The sequence below is a fragment of the Muscardinus avellanarius genome (genome assembly GCF_963383645.1).
Source record: "Muscardinus avellanarius genome assembly, chromosome: 11".
Classification (NCBI taxonomy): domain Eukaryota; kingdom Metazoa; phylum Chordata; class Mammalia; order Rodentia; family Gliridae; genus Muscardinus; species Muscardinus avellanarius.
In genome coordinates, this window is record NC_137797.1 from 38939867 (window position 1) to 38961638 (window position 21772).

At 34.1% G+C, this 21772-nt stretch overlaps 1 protein-coding gene across 1 annotated transcript in view; it reads right to left on the reverse strand.

Moving 5' to 3' along the window:
• Positions 1 to 21772, reverse strand: part of TMTC2 (transmembrane O-mannosyltransferase targeting cadherins 2) — a gene marked incomplete at both ends in the record, with an annotated part of 448300 nt that overhangs the window by 114175 nt on the left and 312353 nt on the right. The window contains one exon of the mRNA XM_080705147.1: positions 16052 to 16173. Within this exon, the coding sequence (XP_080561273.1) occupies positions 16052 to 16173 (122 nt within the window). The remainder of the gene's footprint in view (positions 1 to 16051; positions 16174 to 21772) is intronic.

Sequence of the window (21772 nt, forward strand, 5' to 3'; positions counted from 1 at the left end):
AAATAGAACTTGGGTGTACTTTGGAGGTAAAATGCCCCTGATTCCATCCCCAGTACTAAAAAATTAAATTAAATTTAAGTCCTGAAAAGACTTATTACAATGAAAGAGACTAAACCATGGATCAATTTGCCACATACAAGAAAAAGTATAGGACCAGAGCGCTTCCACTGTGAAACTTCATCAAGCAGTTAAGGAATTAACATCAACTCTTTCAAAAATTGAAAAGGAAGCTATACTTCTAAATTATATTTTATGAGGACAGCATTATCCTGATATAAATACTGGACAAAGATATTACATGAAAGAAAACTGCAGATCAACACCCTGATGGATACAGATGTAAAAATATTCAACAGAATATTAGCAAACTCAATTCATCAGCACATTAAAAAGATTATCCGATGGCCAAGTAGGATTTACTACTGGAATGCCAGGATGACTAAGCATACAAAGCTCAATGTAATATCCTACATTAACAAAATGAAAGACAGACATTGCTTGATCATCTCAATTGATGCAAGAAAACTATTTTAAAATATTCCATACCTTTTCATTAAAAAACGGAAGTAGAATTAGAAGCAAATTAATCAGCCTAATTAAGACATATAAGAAAAAGAACATAGCTAATATTATGCTCGGTGGTGAAAAACTCAAAGCTTTTTCTCTAAGATAAATAACAAAGCAAGAATGTCCACTCTTGCCAGTTATATTTAGCATAGTATTGGAAGTTTAGCCAGAGAAATTAAACAAGAAAGAAATAAAAGTCATCCAAATTGAAAAAGAAGAAATAAAATTTATTTTTATAGGTGATAGAATTTTATGTGTAGAACATTTTTTTAAAAATTCTGGAAAAAAATAAAACTTTAGAATGAATAAAAAAAAAAAGCCAGTAAGGTCATTTGTTACACGATTAACATAGAAATTAGCAGGGTACAGTGGCACAGCCCGGCAATTCCAGTACTTGGGATGCTGAAGGAAGAGGATTGTAGGTTCACAGTCTCAATAACTTAGCAAAGCCCTGATTGAAAATAAAAATAAAATGGGCTAGGCATGTCTCTCAGAGGTAGAATGCCCCTGAGTTCAATCCTCAGTACAAAAAAAAATTACTATATTAGCAGCATAATTCATAGCTAAAGTTATGAAACCAACCTAGGTGTCCATCAACAGATGCATGATAAAGAAAATACCGTCTATGCACACAATGAAGTTTTACTCAGCCATAAAGAAAGATAAAGTTATGTAATTTGCAGGAAAATGGATGGAACTGGAGAATGTCATGCTAAATAAGATTAGCCAGACTCAGAAAATCAATACCTTCTTATTTTCTCTCATATATGGATGCTAGAGAAAAATAGGAAAAGAAAAGGAACTTCATGAAAAGAAAAAGAAAAACAAGTAAAGTAGTAGAAGAGAATTGGGAGGGAGAGGAAGAGGAAGGTTTTGGGGAGGAAACAGACCAAATAATGTTATGTGTATATATGAAGGTCTCACTATAAGTCTCACTATAGTGTACAATCAAACTGCATCAATAGGACACAAAAAGCTGTATTTCTATATGCTAAAAGCATATCAAAATTAAACATTTTTAAAATGTCTTCATTTAGAACATAAAAAAGAACAAGCTACTTGAGAATAAAGTTAACCAAAGAGGCAAGAGACTTGAACACCAAAAGCTACAGAAATTGCTGGAAAAACATTAAAAAACACAAATAGAAGATATTCTGTTTATCAAGACAATGATAAAATCTCTACAATATTCAGCACAACCAATAGGTTGATTAAACCTCTATCAAAATTCCAATGACATTTTTTGGACACACACACACACACACACACACACACACACAGAGTCATAAAGAATTTCAAAGGATTCCAAGTTGCCAAAATATTTTGAGAAAGAAAAAGCTAAAAGTGCCACCTTTCTTTATTTCAAAACATTTTACAGTGCTACAATAAAATAATGTGGCATTGCTTAATGACAGACTTATGTAGATAGTATAGAGGGCTATGAAATAAACCCTCACATTTAAGGTTTGATGATCTTCAACCAGGGCACCAAAGTTACAAATTGAAGAAAGGTCAGCTTTTTCAACCCAAAGTTCTGGGGAAACTCACCATCTATGTGGAAGGAAAAAAAAAAAAAAGCCAACCTTGATACTTTCCTTCTGCCACATACAAAAATTAACACAAAATATATTTAAGACCTATATATAAAGCCTGAAATTATAAAACCCCTAACAGAAAATAGAGTGGGAATAGGTTGGGAACTGGGGAAGGGCTAATTGAGTGGTGTGTGCATGTAGGCCTCTATCATCTTGTACCCCATTAAGATGTATGACTACAATGCATCAATAAAATTTGTTTAAAAATCTAATATAAAAGCCACAAAAATTTAGCTAGTTTATATAGGAGACTACATTTAGAATACTTTTTCCTTTTTCATATTTGATATAGTTTTCAACCCAAAATTAATTTATTCAATAAATTTTTAAAATTATGGCTGCTATATGTGGAAAGTAAGAGCATCTCAGTTAAAGAGAAAACATCAAATAAAGTAATAGCTGCTTTCCTGGTATTTTATTCTGTATAGGTTACAAGTAATGATGTTTACTATAGGTATATCAGAAAAAATATTTTAAACACAGAAATCATCAAATGTTACTTCTATTTCAGGAATTAAAAGTATTACATCTTTGCAACTGGGCACATTAGCAAATTTTCTTTTTAAAAGTTATAGCTACCGTTCAGTGAGCATAAAAACAAGTTGTTATGTTCTCCTAGTATTCCGAAGATAACTACATACTCAAACACATTATCAGGTTACTGATAATTAAACTCTTTTGTTTTGGACTCATCCTGATAAAATGTTATTACTCCGGTCCCAGAGTGAATAAACATTTCTTTCTTTCAAAGGCTGATGTTGGTGGCACTTCTGTCCTGATTTCTCAAAATTTCCTAATATCTTGTCCACTCATTATTGAGGAAAGAAAATAATTAAATTCATTTTTACTAAATTTTCAGATGTTTAAAAATGACTAAGTACTTAAGAGAAATAACTTATTAGATAAGCAATAGCTCAGTGTTCTGGCTCCAATTTAATGGTCTATCAGTTGACCACGTAAAAATCTATCACTTTCATTTAATTATTTCTGTAACTTTTGTACTTTCTATGCCCTGCCACCTTTTAGTTTGATATATTAAAAACTCCCCAAACTACATTCAGCAGCACATTTTTTTCTCAGGACAGTAAGAGGTTCAACTTGAAAAATTATTCCATAATAAGTATACTAAATAGCGTTTTCAATACAAAGACTTTCAGTGTTTAATGGATATTATGCACACATATTTTAAGAAGTGAATATAGCACATGGTTTGCCTACACTAATGTAACTACTAGATTTTATTTTCCTGATATTGGTTTATTTAACCCCGGGCCTCCCACATTCTTGGCAAGTTCTCTGCCATAGAGCTATATACCCAGAGTCCTTTTCATTATTTTAATTTTAGATAGAGTTTTGCTAAATTGTCCCAGTTTTCCTCAAACCACAATCCCAAGTAGTTGAGATTTTAGTTGTGTGGCAATGGTTCTGCACTACTATGTTTTCTTCAATTTAAGAAGAATCCAAGGATGGGAATATGACCTAGCAGTAGACCACTTGCCTAGAATTTGTTAGGAAGCCCTGGGTTCAATCCCCACCACTGAAAAAAGAACATCTAGGCATATAAATGCTGCATAGACTATATGTTGGAAATTTATTTTGAAAGTATTGTACTAATACCAAACTACTAAAGCAATAATATAAATAATAAATCTTTCTGGTACTCATAAATTAATCCCTATTTTCTTCTTTTTTTCTTCTTTTGGTTTGTGCCATTCTGCCAGAATCCCATTCCAATGGATCATCCAACTTTGGACTTGACCCTCCAAAACTCTGAACCAAAATAAAACTCTTGTTTTCTTTATCCTTGAGTCAGTTATGTCATTATAGTGATGAGCTAACTGACTAATACAACATTTAAAATTACTTGTTGAGTAAGTGTTGTATTTACAGTCAACAAAAACATACCTTGAAAATTCAGTTTTCCATTCCAGTAACAAAATACCTCAGAGTTGGATGCTTTATAAAGAAGAGAGGCTTATCTTTAGCTCACAGTTTTGGAGGAAGGCTAAATGTCCAAACAGCATGGCACCACTTCTGGTGAAGGCCTCCTGCTGTATTACATCATGGAAGTTGGTCCAATAGCAAGGGGACAGGCTAGCATGGGAGATCACAGGACAAAAAGCCAGAGAGCAGGCAGGAGCCAGCCTTGCTCTCCCATAACAGCTCTCTCAGAAGAACTAATCATAGTTCCATAAGAATTTAATTAACTCTTTCTGAGGACAGCATGCCCTACCCAGTGAGCTAATTACTTCCCACTAGGTTCCGCTTCTTCAATTTCTATCACCTTCCACATTGCCACACTAGGACCTAGCATTCAAGAAAAAACATATTTGGGAAAACATATCAAAGTTATCTCTATACAAAAGCATGTACCAAATTCAATAAACATCTTCTGCATAGTGTGTGTGTGTGTGTGTGTGTGTGTGTGTGTGTGTGTGTGTGATAGAGTGAGAGAGAGAGAGAGAGAGAGAGAGAGAGAGAGAGAGAAGAGAAGAGAGAGAGAGAGAGAGAGAGAGAGAGAGAGAGAGAGAGAGAGAGAGAGAGAGAGAGAGAGAATATGAACTGTTCTTTACATACATAATAAGAAAAACCAAAAGAGGTAAGGGGGAGAAGTGGAAACCTCCTCTTCCACAAATACGGACATGAAATGTCACACCTGTGTGACTTAGGCAGAAAAGAGGAAAATAGATGTTCTCAGGAAAGCACATTAAGCCAAAGCAATAGATTTCAAGTCAATCCTATACAAGTGTGGGGGTAATCTCTTGAAATTGTGCAAAGAAATCTTATAAAACCATAGGCTCCTGATCAGTAAATTTCTGGTTAAAGCAAGTGAATTTCTGATTGAAGCAGAAAGAAATCTGCCTTCTAGCTATTGCTACTTCATCCTGATAAGTAAGAAATCAAGCAAACTGTAATGTAGATAATATCTTCAAGTTGCAGGGACATAAATTTCTCATACTGCCCATTACATCTCTACTACCTATTTCTCCACTATATGACATTTAATATATGCTTTTATAGGATGGCTTGTGCTCATCATAAACCCTATGGCACATGTCTAATATAAAACTGACCACAGTATCCTTTTTATTAGGAACTCATTCTGCATGTTGCTGTCTTCTGCCCGAAGAATTATTATTACAATGTACACTGAATTACAGTATATGTTAAAAAATGTATTTTATTCTGTCACTTTTGACAAAAAAGCCTCATTTATGTCTTAGAAGTGGAAATTCTTCAATTTGAGGCCTTTTCAAAGAATTATGTTTTCCAATGTGGGAAGAATTAAATACTAGTCAGGTAAGCGCTCAGGTGCTCTGACTCCAATCTTCTAGCTAAATATTAACCAGATAAAGGTTAAAGTCACTGCGCTCTGACCTCCCACACTCCCCAATTCACTCCTTCCTGTTTGTCATATCATAATGTTTCCACAAAACCTTAAAATTTGAAAGGAATTATACATACCATATGTAAGTTAAAACCTCAGTGTTAAACTTCACTAATTTTTGTTACTTCATATGTATAGATATTTAAATCATTTACAAATGGCTATACTATAGTTTTTTGTTTTGTTTTGTTTTGTTTTGTTTTGTTTGCGGGTCTGAGAATGGAACTCAGGGGCATTCTACCTCCGAGCTACACCCCCTGCCCTGGTTTTTATTCTTGAATTTGAAACAGGGTCTCACTAAGTTACAGAGGGCCTCACTAAGAAGCTGAGGCTGTCTGCGGACCGCACTCCTCCTGTCTCAGCCTCCTGAATGCTGGGATGACAAGCGTGCACCACCAGGCCCGGCTCCTTTTTACTTAAGCATATACTTGAAAAACACCTTTTCATTTTGGAACTCTACTACATGAAAATCCAAAGACTGTGTGAATACTTATTCTCAGGATAAATTTTTTTGGAATTCTACTCAGTAATGAAGAAGAACAAAATTACAGCATTTGCAAGAAGATGGAAGGACCTGGAGAACATTATGTCAAGTGAGATTAGCCAACCACAGAAAGTGAAGGGCAGTGTATTTTCTCTAATATGCGAAGGATAGAAAGAGTTAATTGGGATACAAGGTGGACTCCAGATAATGGAGGAGAAACCTCAGTGGAGCCAGGGAGGAGATCTAAGGGTAAGGGAGGAGGAAGAAGGGGGTTCATAATGGAAATACTACCATTGACTATGTATATACATGTGAATATACCAATATCAACCTCAGCACTCTGTATCGGAAGGGAGGAAAATGGGGAGGCACAGGGTAGGGGAGCACCAAGTGCTCTATGTATGTATGTCTTTGTCAATTTGATTTACATTATGATGTGAGAATATAATGTACCAATAAAAGCATATAAAAACAAAAATAATTTTTATGCATTTTAAAGTTAGGCATTTATGCATGCCACCTGATGCACCATTTATGTGTGTTTTAACATAAACAAAAGATAAAAAAAAAGCAATTTAAAGAACAGGGTTTGAAATAAAAAATAAAGGAAAGGCAGTATAACATAGGCTTTATACATAGGATTTAACCTCTGTGAAGCTCAGCTTCCTTATCTATAAAGTAGGTATCTAGTTTGTGGATATCTTTATTTCTAGAGGAGTTGCTAGGATAGCACATAGGAAATGTCTATTCCCTTGTCAGATAGAGTATGGGTTAATCTTTGGAGATACTGTGGTTGGTGTGACAGTTGAAGAGGTGGGGAAGGAGCTGCATTATACTATGCATGGCATTTATCACAAAAAGTAGGTAAGCAACCAATGGAGATTTATCTCAAGAGATATATGAAGTGAATGTTAAATTCAGATGGTCTTAGAAACTCAAGCTGAGCCAAGAATCAATTGTGTTTTGTTCCAATATGATTTTAATAGAAAACTAAAGATATAATCTACGTCACTGTGGGCCTCAAGTTTCAGGCTGCTAAGGCTCATTGGCCTTAAAAGTAATATAAGGAGAAATGGCAAACCTTAGTGAACACCTTCATGGCTCGGCTAGTTCTGAACCTATTTATAAGCATGCAAAAATGAAATCTTCAGTATCTTGGAGCCAGAGTGTCATCCTTTATGTATGCACGTGTATATGTGGATACATGCAGATAGTTCCAACTTAGGATAGTTCAGCCAATTTTTTTATTTTGCCATAGTGGTAGAGCAACAAGTATTTAGTAGTAACCATACCTGAAGTCTTAATTTTGTTCTTGATCCTGGCCTAATAATATGCAGTATGATACTCCTATGTGAAAGAAGGCAGCAAACCACAGCTCCCAGTGTTCCTCGTGATCACAAAAGGAAACAACCAATTATACCCTACAATATACTGAATTGCTAAGGTATGAGGTTGGTACTTAGTGTATTAGGTACATTTTGGACTTATGAAGAGATTACCAGGAAGTAACTCTATCTTAAATAGAAGATCACTTGCCTATCTATATCCAGAAAACCATAGGGAGACAAAAGATAATCTGTAAATATGCTGGCCCAACTACTTGTGAAAAAGTTATCTCTTTTTTTTATAATGTATGTTGTCTATACCATCTTTTTACACATAAACATATGCTTAGATTATTTCTACCAATTATAAATATGGTAAATATGTTATGAATTTATCCAAAATAAAATTCACCCAGGCCTTCTAAAAGTCAGGAAAATACCATTGTTCTTTGGATTACCACTACTTATCAGACAGACAAAGCTCGGCAGCAGCAAATCTGTGTACAATGCAGGTTTCTGTGTACAATGTAGGTTTTTATAAAGGCATATACTTCCTGAGTTATGAAAGAATGCCACAGTCTGCTTAAGAGCCATGTCACCTCTCCATCTGCATCTCTCAAAAAATCTGGGATACCAGACTGAGGGATCACAAAGCTTGAGATGGCTGGCTATTTACATTATGCCAAATTAAAACTAGACACCAAATAGAGAAGCAAATGGAAAAACAAAATAACAGAAATATAAACTATTTTAAAAGCAATATAATTTTATTTATCCATAAATCAAAACCTGATATTTCATTTCAAACATTACAGCACATATATATATAGTACCAAAATAGCCATTAGTTTTTCATGTGGGCTTTAATACAAAAGAATTTGAGTAACATATTTTCATTGTTTCTGACACTATCTGGCAAAATAATATATCTCTAATGATAATCTCAACTGACATGCAAAAAAAGAATAACTTCTGGGGTATTTTATAGATATTTGCATTCCTTTTTCATTTAGTGGCAGTAAGTAACTATAAGTTTTTAAGTAACAAAATGCTTATCTTGAATTGATGACGGGTATTCTAAAATAAACTATCAAGCTTAGTATGCCGAAGAATAAATGTAACACTATAATAACTATATTATCTCCATAATGCCTAATCATAAAGTTTGAATAAGGCCATTTCATATACAATCTTTGCTGAATATTATGTAAAATTAAAATACCTTCTTTATTTTATCAGTTTCAGTAGCACGATGTGTGATATCATGTTTTCCTTTTTCACAAAGTTACTTTTTTTGTGTGCAGTACTGGGGATGAAACCCAGGGGATTTCTACCTCTTAGCCCAGCCCAATTTTTTTTTTATTCTTGGTGAAACAGGGTCTCACTGAGTTGCAACGGGCCTAAGTAGCTGAGGCTGTCTGAGAACCACGATCCTCCTGTCTCAGCCTCCCATATGCTGGGATTACAAGCACCACATGGCCGGCTCACAGAATTACTTTACAACTTGAATTCGATAGATTCATAATAGTGACACAATCAGAATTATAAGAAAAACAACCTTTTATTTCAATTGAAATATAGCCATACAGTGATTATAATAAAGCAACCAAAAGTTGTTCAACATGTAAAACAGAAAGAACTTCACTCTGGATAAAGCCAATTGAGAAAACAAACAAACAAACAAACACAAAAACTACCACCAACAACAAAAAACTCAGATCTAAACAGTAATACTATTAAAAAGATCCATGGAAACACACAGGTCTGCATTTTCAGGGAGACTACACCAACACCATTTCAGCCTGGGGCATGGGGTTTTTCAGTGGAACCTCAAGTACTTTTACAAATGGAGTTTTATGTAGCCCAATTAAGTTTGGCTAGACACAGAAGTCTGGCTCAGTGCTTCCATGTAATAGCCAAAATAAAGGTATTTTGTATCAAGAATCACTGTCAGAGTCTCCAATATCCTTCCTTCTCTCCTACTCCCCTAAATCTGGAAAATAAGCTAACAGCCAAGCTGTTTTTATTACAATTTAAATCAATAGTAATTTTTCCAGCTCACAAAAAGTACAAAATATTTGGCTTAAGTAAACTGAACAGGATAAAAAATATAAAAAAAAAAAGTTGAAGCAAACTTGTGCACAAAGCCAGGGAAGCCATACAGCGTTAAAACAACGAGGAAATCAACAAAATATAGTAACAGAAAAGTTATTCCTTCCTGTTTCTTTTAATGCATGGCTAATTTTAAATTCATGGCATTAGCCTTAGGTCACAAAGTTCAAACAAGGAATAAATCACAATTTTAAAGAAAGCAATTCTAACTCAGCTGTGTTTAATATTTTAATTGGACATGACATTGGTATGAAAGTTTCACATATATTAAAGAGGTTTCACCTGGGTCCAACTATATTTAAGCATGGAGGCTACTGGGGAATTTAATGAAGAAGTATTCCTCAAGGTACCATGAAAAATTTGTATTAGAAATATAATGCAGGATATAAAAGTGCCAATAGCCTAAAACTGAAGCCCTTTGTTCATGACCTATGAACCTAATAATAAAAATGTGTTTAACCACACAAAGTAGTATTTAAAGGTAATATTAAAAATAAATTATAAAAAGGGGGGCCATGGTAGCTCACTTTTAAGAATCTCCCATCAGTTCAATCAGTCCTCCCAATGAGGAAACAAACCCACACTTAAAATTATTTAATATAGAATGAAAACTAATGACACAAATCAGAAAAAAAAATGTAAGGTTGTATATCATTCTGATATGTAGTACTTATATAACTATAAGGAGTATTCCTAAGATCCTTGCAGCTTGGATTTTTCATTTACAAGAAGGGGATAATATTCCTTAAGGTTCGTCAAGTTTTAATGAAATAACATGTCAAGCACAGGAACTCAAGAGATGCACATCTTTCTTCTGCCTACTGCCTCCTTCTAGTGTTTTGAAAGATTATTCTATGTCCACTCTATAATCACATCACTCTCATCCAATTCCTCAACAGAGATCCCTGAGGATTAAAGTAGTGTTTATCATGGAGTAATAAGTCTAAGTAAATGTGTTGACCAAATGAGAGGATTAAAAGGAATGAGCATCAGACTAGGGAAAAAAAAAAAAAAACAGTAAAAAATCCTGTTTTCAACACTTAAAGAACTTAAAGAGGTATTATTACCACGACACTGACATACCATATATCCAAGAAATAAAAAAAGATAAGTAAAGACATATTCCCTGCCCCATGTCCAGTGTCAAAAGATAGACACAGATTAATGTGTCATTCAATTTATGATGATGATGATGATGATGATGATGATGATGATGATGATGATGATTATGATTAATGCTGAGGGCAGTGCTAAAAAAGTGCAAGAAAGAAAAAATATATATATATATATATATATATATAGCTGCTGGAGAGAGTCAGGCAAGACTTCACAGAAGAAATAAAATTTCAGCAGGCAGAAAAGGAAAAGGACATTTTTGGCAGAGGAATAAAAAAGGATATGATCTATAGAATGTGCCAAAGCATTCTGGGAAACCTTAAATCCCTTTGAACTTTTCTCAATACTATAAATACTACATGAATTCTTAAAGAAAAACTTGTAAAAATGTACTGAGTCAATCATTTCACTGACCAATAAAGTACTAAAAATCAATTTTTTCCAATTTTTCTTACAGAAAAATAGAATTCTTTTACAAAATATGACTCCACATTCTAGAGGTAATATGGTTGCATGTCACTTTTGAAGAGTTTGCCTTTGGCCAGTTTTGACAAAAAGGCAGAAGTGTCACTTGATTTCTAGTCTATGGAGACTAGTAGGGAATTCCATTCTGTAGTATATGTAAAACATTCAGAAGTCAAACCTGTGGCATTTTTTGCCTTGTCAATTCCATGTTAAGTCAACAGCAATTACCAGGCCAGGAAATCCAAAATTAGACAAAGAAAATCCACTGGGATCAGAAATTTGCCAAATCTTATAATTTAGAAAGTAACTGTTAAAGATGGTTGTGGGTTTTTGGCACTGTGATGTTAAGCCATTCCATAACACAGTTTGTATTTCATCTAATCAGCAAGTCGGAAACTATAAAAGTCTTAGTGGGGGGAAAAATTAAAAATTTGGATTGTAATACAGGAGGTTTCTCCTTCCCTTCCATATGTTTCTGTAAAGTAAAACTTTTAAATCTTGTTTTTTAAAGCCTTCTAAAAAGAATAAAGCAGCCTTTAAAATCATATTTCTGGAACAGGAAACTTAAAATATTCAACCTTGAAAATTAGAAAAGGACACATGGTTTCCATATCCAGTATCATGGTCCAGACATATTCCGAACTATGTACATTAGTGCTTCAACTTTTTTTTTTCCAACTTTTTGAGGAGAGTAAATCAGACATCTGTAACATTTATAGTTATATTTTGAAGGTGACCATTTAACAATCTGAAATATTTCCATTTGATTTCCACAAGAAATTTTCAAATAATTGTTGGAAAGACGTATATAGATTTTATACTTAAGATTGTGTGAACAATCTTATCCGGACAGAAAACTGGAAAACACTTTCATAAGGTAAAATAGTTTTTTTTAAGTGATTAAGCTAGGCATATTATGATGCTATAAACAATGTAAATAGCAACTTGCTCCTCCTTTCTCTCTTTTTCAGAGTTATATCTACCTTTCCCTTCCTCTCTTCTTTGTTGGATACCCATATTGATATCTTTCAAGCTTTCTTTTCTACTTTCACTTCCTATTTTTGTGGTTTTGTATGAGATAATTTCTTTATCTTCTTTTTCTTTATTATTTTTTGTTTGTTTGTTTGCATGTCTGGGGGTGGAACCCAGGGGTATTTGACCTTTGAGCTATACCCCTGCCCTATTTTATTTTTATTTTTTATTTTGAAACAGGGCCTAGCTAAATAGCTGGGGCTGTCTGTGAACCGTGATCCTCTGGTCTCAGCATCTCGAATGCAGGGATTACAAGCGTGCGCCACCACGCCCAGCTTTTATCTTTTTGAAATAAGAGTTTTCCTTTATATTTTTACTTCTAAAGCCTATTTCTTTCCAGGCGTGGTGGCGCACGCTTGTAATCCCAGTGTTTAAGAGGCTAAGACAGGAGAACCGCACGGGTTTGAAGCCATCCTCAGCTACTTAGTGAGGCTCTCAGCAACTTGGTGAGACCCTGTTTCAAAATAAAATATAAAATAAGTATGGGAGTATAGCTCCAAAGTAGAAAGCCTCTGGGCTCCTCCCCCAGTACAAGCAAAAATAATAATAATAATAATAAAACCCATTCTTGTTTTTCTTTAATTTATATTTTCATGGTATACTGCTTCATAAAATGTTTTTATCATCTCCGTTTAGGAATTATTGCTCTTTTTTGGGGAGTGGGGTACTTGGGGGTAGAACCCAGGGGCTTTTCTACCTCTGGGCTATACTCCCAGACCTATTTTATACTTTATTTGGAAACAGGGTCTCACTAAGTTGCTGAGAGCCTCACTAGGTAGCTGAGGCTGGCTTTGAACCTGTGCAATCTTCCTGTCTCAGCCTCCCAAGCGCTGGAATTACAAGCATCTGTCACTATGCCTGGCCAATTACTGCTCTTTTAAAGGTCTCTTTAGGTTTGCTTCTCCTACCAAATGTTTTAGTGACTATCTTTTATATTTGAGGCTTCTTTAACATGATTGACAATACTAGGTTTTCGATTGTCATTTAAGAGTTAATAAAATCTGATTGAAGTTTTTAAAGCATAGAAAGTTTTCTACATTGGAAATACTCATTCCTTTATTTGGCTTAAAAACTATTTGTTATTAGGGGGCCTCAAAATTTAGTTATATGGACATCTTTTCTCTCTAGTAATTTAGTTTTCTTAGACAAGAATTCTATTGTTTCTTGGGAGGTAAAGTATAAGGAATAAAGTTCTTCTAAGGAAAAGGATCAAAACCTTATATAACTGATACTCTGCACAGGCAAGTGAAGACTATTAAGGAATAGAATACTACAAGAGAACTTCAATTAATTGATCATCTAAAGTTGCTATAATAAAATACTTACAGCTAAATACTGATAAAAAATTAGAAGCTCTCATTTCTGGAGAATCAAGAGCATGGTGCTAGCATCTATTTGACTCCTGAGAGAGTATTCTAGCTACATCACAACATGGCATATGGGGTTATGGTGGTAGTGGGAGTGAAAGGAAGCGCTCATATGGCAAGACAGAAAGCAATAGATATCCGGGGGCCAGGCATGTTCTTTCTAACAACTTGTTCTCACAAAATCTTTATGAGACCAGCAAAATCTCTCCTGAGTATGACATCCCATGTCCTCAATTCCATTCTCTAGGCCCGCCCTCCCCAATCTTTTTGAAGGCCCCACTACCTTTATTCATCATGATGTAGAGGCCAAGCTTCCAGCCCATGAAACTTTGGGAGACACAGTCAAACAATATCTGAACCACAGCACAACTCCCTCTTCACTCCATCTTCAGATGTGCAAATTCTTCTGGAGTTCTGGACCTCTCCCATTCATTACCACTATGAGCCCCTTCCCATACCTTGGAATTAAGTGCCCATTTCCCAGCATCTGTGTACACAGGGGGAAGACCTGAATGTTGCATTTATTTGTTACAGTTGATTAATCCATCTTATGGCCCTTAACTCACACTTTTCAGCTGATTTAGACATGAGCTGCTCTAGCTTTCTCTGGAGTAAGTTCAATTTTTCATTTTTAACCCATTCTAAACAAATTTTCAGAATATTGTTTCTCATGCTCTGAAAAGTTTGTTATAATGTTTCCATCACATTTTTCATTCAAATTTGTTCAATATTTCCATTAAACTTGGTCCCAAAAATTTATTTTAAATATCTTATCCATTCAAGTTTACTGCTGTTATAATTGTTTCCGAGCAGTTCTTTTACCCCAACCTTAAAGTTAATAATAGATTTAAGTTTCGCCCATTTTTAAATATTTATTTTTTGGTTCTTATTCTATCATTCCTTCTTGATTTGTGTTCTTTTGAAGACATCCTGCCAGAGGTTTTAGCAGACTAATTCTTACTTAATTTCTGGCCTAGAAATTCCCTGATCATGAATGCAGTGTAAATTCACAAACTAAAGGTTCAAAGAAAGGAAGGCATCAACAAATTCACAAAAGAGACTATATTCTTTCTCCATCCAGATCCTATTCTGAGACAGGCAAACTTTTATGTGGCCTTCCTATACAAAATGCAAGATTATTTTGTTATCTTATTCTGAGGACATCAATTTATTTAAGCACCTAATTCTCATCCTTCCACTGGACCCGTTGGCCAGAATAATAAAGAATAATTTTTTAAAAAGCCCCTTTCCACTGTTTTCAACAACTGGCAAATGACTCTGAATGAGTTACAGAGTCTTCCTGCTATTTATGATTCTGGCTTTCTTACCACTTTATTTATATCTCTTTCTTGAGCTCAGCTAAACATTAAAAAATGCATCTGATAGCTGGGCATGGTGGCGCATGCTTGTAATCCCCGCACTTGGGAGACAGAGACAGGAGGATTGCACAGGTTCGAAGCCAGCCTCAGCTACTTAGTGAGGCTCTCAGTAACTTAGTGAGACCCTGTTTCCAAATAAAATAGAAAACAGGTCTGGGAGTATAGCCTGGAGGTAGAAAGCCTCTGGGTTCCACCCCCAGTGCCACAAAATAATATAAAATAAAATAAAAATAAATAAAAAATGCATCTGATGTATTTTATTAAGCATATCCACCTAGCAGTGGGAGGTTGTTTGGTTACATGGTCAAACTATTTGATGTTTTTGAAGAGTACTTTAGTAGTATTTTTGAGTGGACACATAAGTTTAAGGGTTAAATCTACCATTTTTTTGTAGAAAATAAAATAATATTATTCTGAAGTAGTTCTAAGCTACTTATGTATAAATTCACCTTGGAATGGTCTTCCTGACCATTTGCTTTCTGTTTTTCTAATATTTGTTTATTTTTTATCAATGTGAAGAGATAGGTAGAATAACTAAAAGAATATGGATATTAGAAATAAAGCTTACTTTTTGCTTAGCTGTATGACCTCAGAAAGTTTAATTTTTAAAAAAATTTCCTATTTTGTAAAAAAAGGCATTTAAATTACTTTTAAATACATAAATTTACCATTTTTTAGGTCAAAATGGTTAGATATCAGCAATTTCTTGTGCATCACGATTGATACCACTTTCATAGAACTGTGGCCACTGAGACAGCTAGTCACACAGTGGGTGGCCAAGGGATATCTCCCCTTTTCTTCCAGAGTGATTGTAATTAGATAGAATTCCAGTACTTACAAAGTTGTATACGATGTTGGTTATTTAAAAGAACTGGATTTAGCTCTAATTACAGCCAATTTGGGGATAACACTGGTTTGTAAAATGTAATATTTGTGCAAACACTGAGAGTAGGATATCATTATGTAATCATTTGTTTGGTTTCTCCATTTTTTTCCATTAAGTTACCACAAGGACCATAGCATCTCACATTTTATCTTGGCCAAATGTCATAGGCAAAGTAACAAGTGTTTCTATAGTTTCTTTACAGGATTCTTACAGTATCAGCATCATAAAGTCTTCTCCTGAGTGAGCTGGCTCAGAACCAGTACCTCTAACTGCATCTACCCCAGTGTGCATGGAGAAAGTAATTTTTTTTTAGAATGAGAAAGATAATTACTTACTGTTAGAGCCAGGAGTTTCCCGTAGGTGAGATGAGCTGGAATGTGGTCAGTCTTGGATCTCAGTGATTCCATATACCAATGCTCTGCTTCAGGGAGTTTGCTTAATCGCATATATGCTTCACCTGGAATAAGAATTATGAAGTGAAAACTAAGACTACAAATTCTGGTGGGCTAGTGCATCACAGAAGGACAAAAGATAACATTCCAATAAAACCGGAAAAAAATAGTTTGAACCTTTTAACTATGAAGTAATGATATGTGTTTGAAAGGTTAGAAATGTTAATCTAAGTTAAGTATCATATAATATATACACATATCAAAACATCACGTAGTACTCAACAAACATGTGTTATTTTTACATGTTTTATGGATCAATTAAAGACATTTCAATTTATGTAAAACATATGAAGAAAAAGCTTGATGCTACAGCTTTCCAACACCATTTGTGATATCATCAACATCATCATCATCATGGATTTCAGATGTGCAAGTACTTTCATTTTCCCATTTGATTCCCAAAGAAGTCATCATGAGTTTCATTTTATAGGAGAAATAATGTGTATTTGGGAAATAGAGTGAAAAGGCTCATTATAGAAATTTGCTAAGTATTACAGCTATGACTTTTTAAACTACTGACATTTCATTCTTAAACATTTATCATTTGTCATCATTTCTTTTTTCAGAGATAGGTTGGTAAGCCCTTCTATATAGTCATTTAGATTTTTTATTTACATCATTCCTTAATTCCTTTAGCAAATCAAGTATTTACTGAATAATTACTACGAGAAGAGACTTATGAAGGGACTACAGAAAAGAAATATGATATCCTATCCTTCTAGGACATATGACATTATTCAAAATGTAAGACTAACTAAAAATGTTTAAAATGTTTTGCTACAAAATAATGTAATTATATTTTAACTTTTTTCCAAAATCATTTGCATTTTTATGTTAATATGTAAATAAAATTTACCTGTTTCATTTGGCAATCCGATTAATATATGATGATTATCAAGAATGCTCAGCTTTGACCCTACACTAAAGTAGTCTGGAACATTTTAGACATAAGGCATCACTTTCAAGTTATAAATTTTATTGCTATCACACTTATCACTTAATTAAAAACCAAGTAAGAGAAAAAAATTAAAATAAAGCCAAAAGCCTATCAGTTGCATGCTTATTATTCTTTTCCTCCTTATAATATAGAGGAATATTTAACTGGTGAAAAATTATGATATCTACAAATAAAATATAAAACATTGAAAAAGAAATCAAAGAAGATCTTAGAAGATGGTATCTGCCATGGATAGGCAGAATAAATATCATCAAAATGGCCATTCTTCCAAAAGTGATCTACAGATTCAATGTAATTCCCATTAAACTACCAAGATCATTCCTCACAGACATAGAAAAATCAGTCCTTAAATTTATTTGGAACAACAAAAAGTCCAGAATAGCCAAAGTAGTTCTCAGCAACAAAAACCATGCAGGAGGAATCAAAATACCTGACTTTAAACTATACTACAAAGCCAATGTAATAGAAACAGCATTGTACTGGCACAAAAGCAGATACATAGACCAATGGAACAGAATAGAAGACCCAGAAACAAGCCCACACACTTATAGCCAATTGATTTTTGACAAAGGGGCCAAAAACATACATTGGACAAAAGATAGCCTGTTCAACAAATGGTGTTGGCAAAACTGATTAACCATATGCAGAAAACTGGAAATTAATCCCACTTTCTCACCCTGCACAAGGTTCAATTCAAGATGGATCAAAGACCTGGAAATGAGACCAGAGACCTTGAGACTCCTTGAAAAGAGCATAGGTCCAACACTGCAACACATAGACACAGATGAAAACGTTCTCAACAAGACCCCAAAGGCACAACAAACTAAAAGGCAAGTCAATACGTGGGACGACATGAAACTGAAGAGCTTCTGTTCAGCAAAGAAAACTGTCAAGCATCTCAATTGAGAACCAGTGGGATAAGATTGGCTCTCGATTGAATGGGAGAAGATTTTTACCACCCACTCCTCAGAAAGAGAACTAATATCTAGATTATACAGAGAACTCAAGAAACTCAACACTAAAAACAACAAATAGTCCAATCAAAAATGGGCAAGAGAACTAAACACCATTTAAAACATAAACAACAACAAATGCTGGCGAAGATGTGGAGAAGTGGGAACTCTAAAACATTGTTGGTGGGATTGCAAATTAGTGCAACCACTTTGAAAAACAGTATGGCGAATCCTTGGAAGAATGGAAACAAATTTACCATTCGATCCAGCAATACCACTTCTGGGTATCTATCCAAAAGAAAGAAAACCAAACTACCAAACTAATGCATGTGTATCTATGTTCACAGCTGCACAATTCACCATAGCCAAACTGTGGAACCAGCGGAGATGTCCCTCAACAGATGAATGGATTACAAAACTGTGGGATATTTAAACAATGGAATTTTATTCAGCCATAAAAAAAACACAATTGCAGCATTTACTGGGAAATGGATGGAACTGGAGGATATAATGCTAAGTGAGATTAGTCAGTCACAATTAGTAAGAAATCTGATACTTTCCCTAATATGTGAAAGCCAAGGTGAAATGGGTCATAGGAGGAACTCCAGGTTAAAAAGGAGATCCTATAGAAGAGCAAAGAAGGCAACCTAACTGTGGGGATGGGAGGGAGTAAGAAGGAAACTCTTTAAAGCAGAGGATGTACTTATTCATATCAGTAGTCAACTACTAAGCCAAGCATGGGAGGGAGGGATGAGGAGGGAGTGGGGTGGGGACTTGTTGGGGGCTGGCTGGGTGATGTGTGCATTAATGTCTACACAAGTTTTTTACCCCATTATGATATATAAATAAAATGCATCAATAAAAATTTTTTAAGTTGTATTTAAGATGATTTATATATTAAGGTTTAATAAACATTGCAAATGTAAATGATAATCAGTCTCTAAGACCAGACAATAGATTACTAATTTACATTATTTTTGAAATAGACCATTATACCTTAATTAATTATAATCCTAAGTCATTTCCATGTAGACTTATAAAGGTTCTTCCTAAATGTATTATCCACATTGGTTTTTATTATTTTTTGCATAAAAGGAGTAATTCACTCCCAGTTTTAGAAAATAACATTTTCTAAAATATTATTCTCTTATTAGCACAGTAAATGTCAGTACAAATATTTTTGATGAATCGGTTTGAATCTCCTGATCTTTTGCTTGGTTCGTTAGGAAAACACACTTGTGACAAAGAATATGTAAAACTCAAAAAATACATGTACCTACTGAAACATTTTTATTTCTTCCTAATTCTAAATATATTTTTAAAAATATATTACTCTTAACAAGATAGTTAGTACGATATTTGGATTTTTCTTTCATAGAGTATAAAACATACTTTCATGTAAGAGATTGGCTAGATTAAAACAGATGTTTAGCTAAGATGCAAAACATAGAAGTAGAGACCAAAGACTAGAATGGAATACATTAAAAATGCTTTTTAATTGTTGGAATGGTAGGTTAGGAAAATAAAAATCTTTTGTGGTATTGGGGTTGAAACTGAGGTGTCTTCTACCTCTGGGCTATACCTCCAGACCAATTTTATTTTTGGTAAAAAAATAAGAAATCAGATGCTTTCCCTAATATGTGAGAGTTAGGGAGAAATGGGTCATAGGAGGAACTCTTGAAAGAGGAAATCCGATAGAGGAGCAAACAAGACAACCTAAAGGAGGAGAAAGGAGGGGGGAAGAGGAAAATTTCTAAAATACACAATGGACTTAAACATATCGAAGTCAACCACTAAGCCAAGCAAGGGAGGGAGGGACGGGGAGGGAATGGGGTGGGAATTGGGTAGGGGTTAAATCAGCGATGTGTACATGATTGTACACACAAGTTATTTACCCCAATAAGTTGTATGAATATAATGCACCAATAAAAATTTTTTTAAAAAAGAATATAAAAGTATAAAAGCTAAGGAAATTTTATTAAAATAAAATTACCAAAAAACAAAACAAAACAAAAACAAACCAAAGTAGCAGTAAGTTGCTGAGAGCCTTTCTAAGTTGCTGAGGCTGGCCTTGAGCCTACAATTCTCTTGTTTCAGCCTCCCAAATATGGATATTAAAACTGTGGACCACCACACCAGCTGGGAAAGAATTTTTTAATGACATACATTCTATTAATAATAGTTTGGTTTTATTATAATAACTGTATGGAAACTGACAAAGATTGTTAGGTTGTTTTGTTGTTTAAAACATATTTCCAGATAAAGTAAATAATGTCTTCCTAAATCAAAGTACTTCTTCATTCCAAAACAATACTAGATATGATTTATATAACAGAACATATGAAAAAGCACTGAAATATTAAAATATTGATGATCATTGATACATTTTATCTGAACTCTTATCTATAAAGTGGATTATAAGGCTAGAAGGAAGATGGTCCTACAGTACAGGTTCCATTTGGAATCAACCTGAAATTCTACTTGATTCTTCAAGTGGTCATAAGTCAATTTATAAAAATTGTGCAACCATTAAACTAAATGGAACTTCCACTTCTTAGATATAAAAAAATTTAATAAATTTTCAGATTAATAATAGTTGGTTCTCCTCTTCAAAATAATGAGATAACACTAAATCCAAACTGCTTTTGGGATTCAAGTCTCTATTATATTTAAATTGCTAAAAAAAATCACTTCAGATAGTATTATTCTATCTCCCATGTTAGAAATCTATCATAATTTAGACCTATTTTGAAATGCCTATTCACTTTCTAAATAATTAGTGCGTAGCACATTTTCTTCAGTAAGAACTTACAAGTAAGTTGTTAATTTGTAAATTGTGTGAGAAATATGGAAATATTTAATGGTTACAAATAAGTAATAAAAATGTGGCAAGAGCATCAAAAGCAATAAATAACTAGCCTTATTGGGTATTATGTATCATAACTTAGAAGATCTGCATGTCATCATCCTTCACATCTTAAGAACAAATGATGATGATAATCTCATATTCAGCGTGTACTATGAATTAGGGTAGCAAGCTACAAGTGGCAAGCACTGGACTTATGTTTACTCACTTCTCTTATATTCGTTATATTTTGACATGTAGAATATTCTTTCTTGGCCTCACTAGCAGCCTTAGTACATTTCTCCACCCCACCACTAATCAGTTGTTCACAGTCTATTTTTTTGTTTTTATAGGTGTATTGTAAACACACATCACTTTTTGTCAGATGAAACCATTTTCAATCTCTACATTAGTTGCTTCATATATGCATCTCACTAGTTATTAAAGACTGCCAGTATCTAGATCTTATGGATGAAAAAGGTGAGAAAGAGAGTGGCTAAGTAACAAAAAAAGCATGCATGTGTAAGTTGGCAAAGCTTCAATTTAAACTCAGGGTGCCTGCACCTGACACACTGCTTGGCCAGCTGGCTAGTAGAGAATAATCACAAACTTTCCAACTCCCCAACTCAGGTGAAAATTATACTCTCTTACTTAGAAAATTATTCTCTAGGTGTAATACACTGGCAATCAGTTTCATTCCACTTTGCCTTGAGCTTCTCTATTGAATTAAAAGAATAAGGAAGAGTGATAGTAATCCAGGGCTGACCTTTAAAAATGCTTCCTACATATAAGTTATTCAATTCTTCAGAGATAAATAGGTGGCATATAATGTGCCCTTTGTTTCTAAG